Raw genomic sequence first — 12,455 nt, forward strand, 5'->3', positions numbered from 1 at the left:
CTCAATGCCACAAAAAAAGGTTATTGGATCGCAGTGGTTTGCCCTGAGGTCGTCTTCAGGTGATCATTTTTTTAACATGATCACCTGAAGAAGAAAAAACGTGGCATTGAGCAGGTGTGTGGGCAAACCTTCCTCTTTTCCTTGCTGTTGTTTTTTTAATTGCCCTGAGACTACAGTACATGATGTGTGTATAACCAGCCCTTTTCTACCATGATACATGTTGCAATATACTGTACATTCAACACTGACATTTGTTTTCATCAGTGCTCTTTGGTGAACAAACAATGAATTGTTTGACACTTCATAAATGACCACAGAGGTGTATGTTAATTTGGGTCAAGACTTCCTTTTCCATTCACTGTTCATTGCTTACAGTCAGGCCAGGAATCTCAGAAACAAGAAAGAAGTAGGATGTATGTTCAACCTCTTCTGATCACCATATACAGATTATTTTTCTTACCTACAATCAAAGCCTACCCCAATGCTAGTGGATACTTCTATTCACACTACATAAGGGACACTATAACACTTCTGAATGGTACCAAAATATATGGACCCTTGCCTGCAGATTGTGCAATCATACATAGAATATGTAACACTAATGGAGATTAGCTTCTATTAGCTGATACATGGGCCTGTCAACTTCATTGATCTAGCAGCTCTCGTTTAAAACACTTCAACTGGGATGTAGAGGGCCACTACATGACTGAACTGGTTCCAGAGATGCTTATAGACAGAAAACAAGAGAATCAGAGGGTTACCTATTTTTATATTTTTTACAATCGAAACATTTTTAATTTTGTCTTTCATTATGTTTTATCATTAAGTGCATTGGTATTGAATACCTGTGTGTAACCTTCGCCTCATTGGCTATAGGCTAACCCCCTCTTTCTGGCATTTGCCTCAAAACAATTAGTGTGATGCTACTTTTCCCACAATGCATCACTCATTTATGCTATCCATGTAGGACATGTTCTCTGGCAAGGTGCCAATCACACGTTGTTTCCATGGCAGCGCTGACTGGCTGGCCCCATCCCAACAGCCCCGTGGTACGTGTCCTCGCTGTCAGCGTGTGCACTGATATGTGTGTTTACATGTGAGCGTCAGTGGGAGGGTAGAAAGTGCATGTGTGTGCCTGAAGATGAAAGGGAGAGGGATTTTACGCCTTTAATGGTTTTAACCGAGCTCACTGGCTAGCATAATAACATGCAGTATTATAAACAAGCCATAACCCCAAGGATGGTGACACACTTTTTGAAATCAACCCCTACAAACACACATTGCACACACACACACACTGCTCTGCAGGCTGCATGAGCACATTTTCTGAAAAATAATCGGTAGAACATGCACTAACGTGACCTACTGACTTTCAGTTATTTACACGCGTTCGCTTCAGTGAATGTATGAAGCATAAAAAAAGAATACACAGAGAGCAAACAATTCAACACCGTTTACTGTAACAACAACAAGCTAGGGTTGCATATTTCTCCCAGAAAAAAAACCAAATATTGTTAAACTTATTACAATAACATTTCAGGTTTCATGCAATTTGTAAAGCTGCTAAGAATGCTCCTTTATAATAGGGGAAACATGGCTGAAATGACACTAATGCCCTCTCACTCACTGGTAAAGATTGAAGACCCATGCACATTAAACACACACAAACACACGTGCCCCCATACTCACAATGCAGAATAGCTCTAGTAGCTCCCTCATTGTCCTCCTTAAACGTGTCTTTCTATACACTCACACACATGCGTTTTCCACGATGCATGCCTCTGACCTGCCACATTACTGCACTCACACTGACAGACAGAGAGAGAGAGAGAGAGAGAGAGAGAGAGAGAGAGAGAGAAAGAGAGAGAGGCTGGCACAGTGGTAGAGTGGCATCCACACGCTCATAGGAGGAGGAGGAAAAAAGAGGAAGAGCAGGAGGAGGAGGAGGAGGAGGAGGGGGAAAGCAGGGGCAGAGGAGAGAGGAATGGACAGATTCCTGAGGGGAAAAAAGGCAGATGGGGGGAAGGGGTGAACGGAGAGTGTTGACTGTATGAGGAAATGTTTTTTTTCTTTTCTATCCCCCCGTAATTTTGTCCTCAATCTCTCCTTCAACCTCTCTCTTCTTAACGTCTCCTGAGCTCGTTCTTGAGGATCTACTCTTTCTTTGTCATACCAGTAATTATTGCTACTTCCATAATTACTCTCTCGGCCCAGCTTTTTCCTTTCCTTCTCTGCCCCCCCCCTTTCCTTCTCTATCTTTCTCTGTGGTAAAAGTGGTCCAAATTAGTCCCTTCCACCGTTCACAGCAGTCGGAGGCAGCAGCCTGTGTGTCCAGAGGCATTTCCCATAATACTGCTGCACTCATCACTCTGCAACTCCTAAAACACACACGCGAGCACGCACACACACACACACACACACACACACACACACACACACACACACACACACACACACACACACACACACACACACACACACACACACACACACACACACACACACACACACACACACACACTCTCTCTCTCTCTCTGACCCAGACATTAGGCACAACCTCAAGGATGTGGCAAAAACAAGGCAGTTAATGGCTGCTTTGCCTTACTGCAGATGGCAGAGGTGCACTCACATGGAACTTGTTGTATGTTAAAGCAGGTCATGAATCTAAAGGTCTGTGTTGGAAGTGGTTTACTTTACGGTAATGTATTGTATTATACCGAATGATATCGTATTGTATCGTATTGGATTGTATAGTAATGTGCAGTTCTGTTCCATACCGTTGCATATTACACAGTATTGTATTTTTTTTTATTATATTAAACCGTATTGTACCTTATTGTATATTACACACACAGTAAGTCCACCACAGTATACATTAATTATTAGACTCAAATCAAACCCATCTAAAAAATGAGAAAAATGTGTATCCATACAACACCATGTTCAAAGGATTCTCCTGAGTGAACGAATGAACTACCTTATCTTCTGATACATCTTGATTATCTCGATTGATAATGGATTTGTAATGCCAATATTATTTACAATATTTAGCAGGTACATTTTTTAAAATGTGACCATGATACATACTAAACAGGACATTCTTATTTAAACTTGTCAGAGCTCTTTACAGTGTAGTGTGTCTATATAGTGTAGTGGCCTGTATCCCCATTTTGCTTCTCTGCAGTTTCTATTTACATATCAGGGGATATATATTAATATTATGCATATGCTTAAAGCAGATAAAAGCAGGTACCTCTACAATATTTCACCCTGGTACTGACATCTAAAATTTTATGGAGTCTGCATATAGTTTCCTTTTTGATGTGTCGTTACCCTGAAAATTGAAGAAATAAATGCTTTTGAAAAAAGTCCAAATTAAATTTTGTACGTGTCTTTGGCTTCTCATACCTCATTAGAGATGCGCCGATGGTGGTTGTTCCGCATGCGGACCCTGACTGGACTCTGGACCTCATCAGAAGATGTCCCTGATGCCTGGTCGCTCTCCCCATCTGAACCCATCTTCACATTCTCATGGACAATACCTGCAAGACACAGAGACACAGAGTGTTATTTTCAGGTACTGAATTGCATTAACATTTTACATTTTTAACGTTTTTTTTGTGTTCTTTAAAGGCTTAATGCATCTTTTCTGGTTATTCCTCTATCAATCTTTCCATGTACCTATCACATGACACAGCATTTTGTATTTAAATTGAATTCCCCCCTCCTTAAAAGCCATAGTGGGGTCCCAATTCCCAAAGGATGGATAGTACCACCAGCCATGCAGGAATGATGGGTGAGTTTATAAAATACCATTGGTAAGAAGAGGAGGTCAGAGATCGATATCACCATGCATGGAACGAGAGCTTTCCCGTCTTTGCCTGCCACCCCCCACACCTCCATTCCCCTCCTGAATCCATCTGATTAATGAGTCACGGTGCAGTAGACAGGGCAGCCTCCTTCAATGGTCTGTGAGTAAAAGTGGGGGAGGGGTCTCTCTTTGGGTTTCAGTGTATGGTGCCTGAAAGCTCAAGTTTGGATCATACAGTATACACCATATACAGTAGAAGTGTGTGTGTGTGTGTGTGTGTGTGTGTGTGTGTGTGTGTGTGTGTATTTGTATTGTGTGAGAGGAACTATAAAGCTCACTTCTAGAGATAGAAACGTCATACTTTACCATCCTGACTGTTTACATTTGAAACATCTAGCAGAGTGACAGAAGGAGGGAAAACAAGAGGATCAGTGGAAGAAGAAGCGTAAAGAAAATGGTCCCTTGAGTGTTTGTGTCACATCAACCATGAAAAAGAACTAGTAAGAGCCAGATAGGTAGAGGTATTTATTATATGTATGCACTATCAGTTATGTGTGTGTGTGTGTGTGTGTGTGTGTGTGTGTGTGTGTGTGTGTGTGTGTGTGTGTGTGTGTGTGTGTGTGTGTGTGTGTGTTTGGGGTGGGTGGGGGAGGGGGGGCACATATGACACAAACCCACCTGGGGCTGATTCTAGGTCATTTGTGTGTCTCTTTCATGTAGTCAAGGTTAGTATTTGGGAAAAACAAGCTGGTCTATCTACCATTATTATAGATGTAATTTATTTTTTGATGTATTTTTTAACACAATTTAGCCATTTTCCATGAAGTTACTTTATAAAATTGTTTATTTTTATTATTTAGTATGTTACCCTATGGCTGGGATTATATAAAAAGTTAATAAAAATCTCATCAAAATTTGAAACAAAAAAATTGAACTATTTCTAAACTGAATCTTATATTCAATTATTTAAACTTAAAAGCTAACTTCACATATGAACTGCAGCAGTAGTTTTCATACTGAAACAAAAACACAACTACGAGTGAAGACCCCAGCTGCTTATTCCAGCCTACATCTGTCCTTTAGTCTTACTATCTGTTGACTAAAGCAGCATGAGTTGATTATGACACAATACATCTGTGTAAAAGCTTAGTAAACCTCCTGGTAGTTATTTAGATCTCTAAGTCTGAGGTAATGCCTGTGGCCTCAAAGCCAGACACAAGAATACAGGCTGTGCATGTGAAATAGCTGGTTAAGAAAACCGAGTAGTCAGTAGTCATATCAGGAATCAACCCTCACAACCCTGATGCTGAAACATTAAACTTAAGGTAACCAACACCAGCATTAATGGAAATTGATACAGGATATCAACATACTGGCAGACACACTCACATGATCACATGATCACAACAGGCAAGTATCCAGTGCGATTATGTCACAGGTCTTTCTCACTTTTCAGAGAGGTCCTGATCTTGTCTGTTTGTGTAAATAACCAAGTCATGAGGGTAGGATCAGACAAGATGACTGACCTTGGAGGAAAAATTTCCATTACCTTGGCCCTGATAATATGAAACAAGGATGTTCTGCAGACTATCTCTCTGTAAAACAAAAATCACACATACTTACTAAACACACAGGACTTTCCAATCTGGTCTCCTGCAGGTTCTTTCTGCTCTGTTTCCATAGAGCAGACAGTCAATGTCATGAGCTACCTCTCTGCCTCCCTGTGTAGAGCCAGGCTGGCCTAGTTACAGTTTGCTGAACCATGCTAGCGTGTTTACAGGAGTGAGTGGACTGCTTTAAGGACTATCCTTACCTCACCTATAACTCTGCATGTACTCCACTTAACTAGAAATCCATCTCTGGCACATGTTTCAGTGCCTCAGAAAATGACTGAAAAGTCAGTTGAAAGGATGTAAAGAAGTAAAGTAAGATTTCCATAAGGAGCCGTTCAAAGAGTAATGGAAATATATTTGTATAAGCCCTTGCTTGGCAAGGCCAGAGAGAGTTCAGTAGGGTTCACTGGAATGAGTATTGGCTGTCCACATCTAATCTATTAAGCACTAATATAACTAGGCCTTTAAGTTAAATCATTTTATTTATTTTGCTCCAAGTCCGGGATCTCTAAGACATTTTACGAGCCAGCTATAGCATCCTGTCTGAATTTGGCACAAGCAGCAGGAATACGGATCCTGCAGGCAACGTGCTGACAAGAAAATGAATGAAATATTCAAAAGAAGAACTTGAAATAGAGCATGGGATCCCCCAAGATATACAAACTCGGTGCCCCCTGGCCAACCAACTGCTTCTCTCATTTTTTAAAACAGCAACATTTCGAAAATTATGTTTCGAAATTAATGATGTTCAAAGTGGCAAGATCAGCAACTCCAGAGAGAAAAACACAATTTTACATAAATCCTTGTCTTTGTATCTAATAACACCTCAAGGCACAAGTCTGATCTTCAGTTAATGTCCAACAGAATAAAATTCACATTGAGGTGTTAGGTTGTATCTATAAGAATACATATTTCAAAGGCTCTTATGTGGTCAAAACATACTCATCAACTGAACCACATTTTTTTGTTTAGTTTACGTTTTCATGAAACTGTTCGATCTGTCATCAGTACAGTCTTCAAATGTATTTAGACTCTTTCACGATGAAGGATCAGGATACAGGTGAACTTGATAATGGAGGTGACAGTGATGCACTCACCGATACGGTTTCCTGGAGGACGGCATGAGTCCAGCACCCGAAGCATACGAAAAGGTGACAGCCTCAGTGGGGTGTCTCTCTCCCCCATTCTAAGCCCCTCGCCCATCCTAGCCTCCCCTATTCTCGGTTCTCCTGCACTGGGAGCGCGAGCAGGGCACCCTTGAGGGTTGCCCGACGTATCCATTGTTCCAGAGGATTCAAAGTACTGCAGTTGAAGGTGTGATTTAAAAATTCAAAAAAGACATTTCATACAGAAATAGAAAGTCCAGGCCTTGACTTGGGGACAACTTAAGTGCAGCCAAAGTGTCCCAGTTCTTTGTGGGACCCTCGCTTCAGAACTTGCTGCCACTTGAGGGTTAAATTTTTCTAGACGAAATCCAATCGTCTGTCCTTCCCAGAGATCCCCACGCAGTAAAGAGCAGGTCTTACATCCGGAGGACAGTGCAGACTGCACAAGCACACTAATCACAATGCAACAACTCCCTCTGCTACTACTCCACTTTAGCACTCACTCTCTCTCCCTCTCCCTCTCTCTCTCTTCCTGTAGACACTCCCTCGCTCCACCTCTCCTTCGTTCTCGCTCTTTTTTCTCGCTCTGCAGTCACACTCTGCCTGCTGACTAAGGAAGGTCAAATAGCGTGCAGGTAGATAAAATGCTGCAGAGACAGCAAACGCACACACAGACACGCTGAAAACTGTTACACCCCATCATCTCGGGAATAACAGGTGTTCAGTCTCTAGCTGCGATTCACACCGCAGCACACACGTGCAGAGACCCAAACTTACAGCTCATCCTCCTTCTAGGAAGAAAAAACACCTATCACATCTATCTCCCCTTTTTGTCTCTCAGCTTTTCTTCTTCTCTTGTTATTTTTACATTCACAGCCCAGTGTCTTCTTTTTTCTTGATGTTTTCCTCCTTCTCTCAGATCTCTTTCCTGTGTCCTTCCTCTTTCTCCTCCCTGATTCAGGCTGTTTTGCTGCTCTCCTTCCGTCCACTCCCTCTCTCGATAACTCCCTCCTTGCCTCTGGCGCCCCTATCAGTGCTTTCAGGGTTGTTTGTCCTCCTGCTCCCTCCCTTCACCTTGCTATTACTCCCCTCCCTCTCATGTGATACTAATCTTTCTCTCTCTCTCTCTCTCTCTCCTCCTCCTGCCTCTATCTCTCCCTCCTTCACTTCCTTTTTCTCTGTCTGGGTCCAGAGATGGTTATTGAATGCACAGTATAATTATCTTTCTGTTCTGGAGCCGTTGACAACAGTTTCTGCCAAATCAGTCTCTCTATACACGCCGTCTGTATTTCTCTCTGTCGTTTGTCTTCTCTTGCTCTCTTTTCTGCTTCCTACTGTCCTTTCACCTTGCCATCTTCCTCCGTGTCCTTATCAATCTTTGGCGCAGAATTCAAACCCTGAGGCAGTTCAGTGACGCCTCTAGCATCCCTGCTTCCATCTTCTTCTACTCATACATTCTCCCACCCTCCTCGTTCTCTCACACTCTCCATCCTCCTTGGACCTGAAGTGCACGCCATTATTCACGCTCAACCCGTGCACACATGCACCGTACATCCCTATAAATAAACACAACAATATCTGTATGTGGCACAACTGCAGAGCATATACATCATAAACAAACACATTTCTCTAACGAGGAATTATTTAGCAAGATGTAGAAGTGGTATTCATGAAGTTCCAACATAATATTGAATCCATTCCAAACAAAATGTGCAGTATCGCCAGAAGGGGGCAGAACAACAAGAATCAAGGGCTTTGTTGTTGATGTTTTTCAGTTATACCAGCATGCTTAGACTTCCCATTACCTCCTAATTATGATCAACACAACACAACATTAGATCAATCTTGCGTATAAGGAAATTGGCTATTATTTATGAGGAGAATTAATTTGATTGGTCAGGGCAGGCTGATATACAGCAACAACATAATAATCCACATTTAAGGACTATGAAAGTCACAAGGCAGACAATTTCAGCATTAGGAGTATTTTAACTATTTAAACCCAATGTTACCCCCCCCCCCCCCCCCCCCCCCCCTCCTTACTGTCATTTAAAGGGTAATCAGAACCACCCAGGTTTATCTGTAATTGTTTAGTATAGTACATAAGTTTGGGGGTTTTGTTATTTATGTGATTAGGTGACAGCATATTGTAATTAGATATATTCTGCTGATGGGAATATGTGTTATACATGTGTGTAATTAGATATTGGTAAGTAATTATATTATTTTATATTATGTTAAAGAGCCCGACTGATAAATCAGCCAGCCAATAATATCGGCCAATATTAGCATATCCAGTGACTATCGTATTCGGCTAATTTTAGCACAGACATGTGCCGATATTACTAGATTTACTCACCAGTCAAATAGCATTTCATTTGAGTATCATTGGATTACACTGGCTGTTCTCTGTCACCAGCAGAGTGTGCTATATGGATTACAACAAGCATCATCACTCTCCAGAATGTGAAGCATTGATGCACATACATGCTCAGTTACTTTCCAGCTGTCTGAGTGACCGTCTTTTGTCTTCGTTATACTGTTTATAAGTGTTTGATAACTGCATTTGAGGGAACAACAAAATACATTTGTATGTTTATGTCTATCTCTACGCATTGATCATAGATATAAGAAAGATATCAGCCGATATATATCGGTATCAGAAAAACCACATCGGTCGGGCCCTATTATATTATATACTATTGCATTTAAGTATAATTAATAACAATTAAGTTGAGTAAAAAGGGGAAGGATTAATTCAGTTTTAACTTCTTCCTACTCCCTTTCGGGCATGTAAAATGTAAGAGAGAATGAAGGACTTGGACTATTTCTTCTGTTGTATATTTGTTTTCTACATGTTAACTCCATTTTAACTCCATTTTAAAGTTTTTACAAACTTTACAAAATAAAAACATCAATCCATCAATCAAAACTTTGCATAACTTTTTATTCTAATTTTGTACAATGTTAAAGCTAGTTTGGGCTATTTTTCAGAAAGGCTGTCTAGAGGTATATTTCAAAGACGATGGAGGAGATTGAAGCTTTTGTTGTTAGCTCTTTTTTCCACTGGTTGCACATTTCCTCTCATGATGACAATGGAACTGCAGTACATGCAACAACAAAAGTAACCAAATGATGTGTTTGCTATGTTATTGTATTGAATGGCAACTGCATCCAAAATGCCAGCAAGATAAAGCATCAAACGCCATCTTTCCTCTGATTACTCTGAAGGATTAACACTTCAGAAAAAACTGTTCGTCAAATGTGTTTGACAGCCTTAAGATGAATCCTCACCTCTCCCTTCTTGTCAATAATCTTGAGTGTCTGCAATAGGCCTTAACTAACCAAACACGCTCATGCAGAAAAGCTCTTACACCCTACATGTCAATAATGCTGCGCTTTATTACAGGACCATTTACACAAACACACAATCATATTTGGCAGTAGCTAAGATGTTATGTTCTAAATGCTTAGATGAGCAAATATGTGGGACTTTACTCTTACCACATTTTGAAAACATATTGAATCTAGCTAGGTGTGGGGTGTTTATAAAATAAATATTTGGGCTTTAGGATTGCAGTGTACACTTTAATTGCTTCTCGGGATATGCACATGATGTTTTCTCATGGGCTCATTACACCATACTTAAAAACCAAAGTCAGGCAAAGAAAGTAATGGCAGTTTTAAGGGCATTGACAGACGTATATTGATGTAGTGTGCTGCATCCTTGAGCTTAAGAAGTCAAGGACAAAAGCTCGCCACTCAACCCTCCACCCATCACTGTCGGCCTGTCTCTTTGTATGCACAAGTGCAACTGTGCACATCAGAGACTTCTCTCATGCTCTGCAGCCACCTCCATGCAGATTTTTTCACTTTTCAGGACACCTTTCTTGTACCAAAACTCATTTGTCCCATTTGCTTAGCTACGTTAGAGTTTCCAACAAAAGATATTGTTTTGACCATACTTTTACCGTAAATACCACAATCTGCCTCCAGACTATAGTGAGACAATAAAAACCAAAGTGCATTTAACATCCCAGAGGAATACACAAACACAAAAAGGAACGCACTCACGAGGATGGAGGGAGGGGGAATTTAGACTGCGGTAATTACCTCTAAACCTTTTATCTGCATCTAAGGAATCTTATTATTCAATTACTGCGACCAGAGTGCCTACTGTCAGCTACCGGCACTGTGCATGCTGGTCCCAAACGCCTCACCCAACCCCTCCCTCCTTTCCCTGTACAGCTTTGAAAAACCACAAGCATTCTTTAGCAACATGTTTGCCTCCAGCAAAAGCTAATGTTACAGCAAGATGCACAAGGAGCTTACAACTAGATAAAAGGCCCCCGCTCCATTGTTCTTATAAAATCCAATCAGGGAGTGAACTGAGAGGGTTGGTCCGAGCAAATGGACGGCCGAGGGAGTGTATAGGGAGCGAGGGAGAGGGGCTACAGCGACTAATGCTGTTAATACAGCACATTAAATCCCTGGCACAGATAAGAGCAGTGCACAGGGACAGAGATAAGGGTGGTCTGAAAAAAGCTTTCTGTCTTTTATCGTTGCCCCATTCTGGGTTTTATCTGGGGGTTAAATATAGTGTTATGATGTATGTGAAGGGAAATGGACAGAGGGGAGAGGAAAGAATGAGAGGAGACATCTGTGGCAGCGTCAGAAATAGAAGCCTGAAAAGAGTGGGAAGCTTTTCAGCAGACTCCTTTCTCTCTGGAAAAGAGACAGCAGGGCAGAGTAATCCTCAACAGTGTAAGCACAGTTCTTAAGAGTGAGAAATAGATGAAGTAGTGGTGAAAAGAAATCTTCTCCTTGCTGTAAGTACAGTGTGCAGGGAGGGAGTAGGTGTTGGCCCTGTTAGCAACAGATGGACCACAAACCTGTAAAAGCTCTCTGGCGACTGGCTTCAGGCCAGAGAGCCATAATATACACATATAACCCCGCAGTTAGGCCTGACTAAGGAGATGAAACAGTAATTCAGCTGAATCCTCCTTCAGATGGATAGAGCAAGTCAGAGAAAGGCATGAGAAAAGGGTGGACAGTATCTTTAGTGCAGCAGGAAAGAGAGATTGCATCATCATGTGGCTCTATTAAAGACTGCAACGTGCTCCGACTGCTGAGTGGCACACCGTGAGTCAGCGAGAAGGATCACTGAGAAATACACACACGCACACTCACACACACTCACACACAACGAGTACACGGCGTACCTCTTAACATTTCAAACTTCACCTTATCACGTTTTTAATAATAGAGTAGCTTCTGCTTTAGGTTCTGAGTCAAGTAATGTCCTTTTTAGGGCTTCTGTGTGCTCAAGGGCAGCTGTGGATTACAGAGAATGAAGTGACTCACTGCCAGACCAAACGCTTTTAAACTTGGTACAAATTCATACAAATGCCTCGTGTATCTTTATTCCCTATACTTTTCCTAACTCTAAAAAGTTCTAACCGGAATTACTGCAAATGTTTCATTTATTGGAATTCAAAGATTTTGTCCTTGACTGTTGTGTATAGTTCTTCTACATTGTAAATAGTAAATAGTGTAAACATTTTTGGTAATACAATTATTTGCTTTCTTGCCAAGTGTAAAATCAGAAGATCCATACCACTCTTATACTGCATCTGTTTGTGATGTATGAAGACACAGAGAGAAGGAGGTTTGCTTAGCTTAGCACAAAGGCTGAAAGTAGGCAAGACAGTCGGATAAGAACATTTATCCGACAATCAATACCACATATTAAAGGTAGGGTTTGTCAAAAAAAATCTTTTAAGCACAAGTTTAAATGTGTCTGTCTGTAGTTGAAAATAGTTTGGGAAATCAAATGCTGAAGGCTAACATCTGTTTTCTGATTTTATTGATCATGTATATATATATATTATTACGGTCTGAATAGCCTGTCTGTCTGCTATTCTC

The 12,455-nt window shown here is 41.1% G+C and overlaps 1 protein-coding gene across 8 annotated transcripts in view; it reads right to left on the reverse strand.

The window, feature by feature from the left end:
- LOC132989290 (cyclin-dependent kinase 17-like) overlaps positions 1–12,455 on the reverse strand; it is a 41,771-nt gene that overhangs the window by 16,616 nt on the left and 12,700 nt on the right. For 7 of the 8 annotated variants that reach the window (XR_009675903.1, XM_061056817.1, XM_061056815.1 and 4 more), the window contains one exon: positions 3,409–3,542. Coding sequence is in view for 7 of the 8 variants with exons in the window: in XM_061056817.1 (XP_060912800.1) it covers positions 3,409–3,542 (134 nt within the window). In the remaining variant the exon portion in view is untranslated. Of the gene's footprint in view, positions 1–3,408; positions 3,543–6,521; positions 7,604–12,455 lie in introns of those variants that run through there. The other variant, XM_061056821.1, reaches the window with a different exon arrangement.

Source organism: Labrus mixtus, chromosome 15, assembly GCF_963584025.1.
Source record: "Labrus mixtus chromosome 15, fLabMix1.1, whole genome shotgun sequence".
NCBI lineage: Eukaryota > Metazoa > Chordata > Actinopteri > Labriformes > Labridae > Labrus > Labrus mixtus.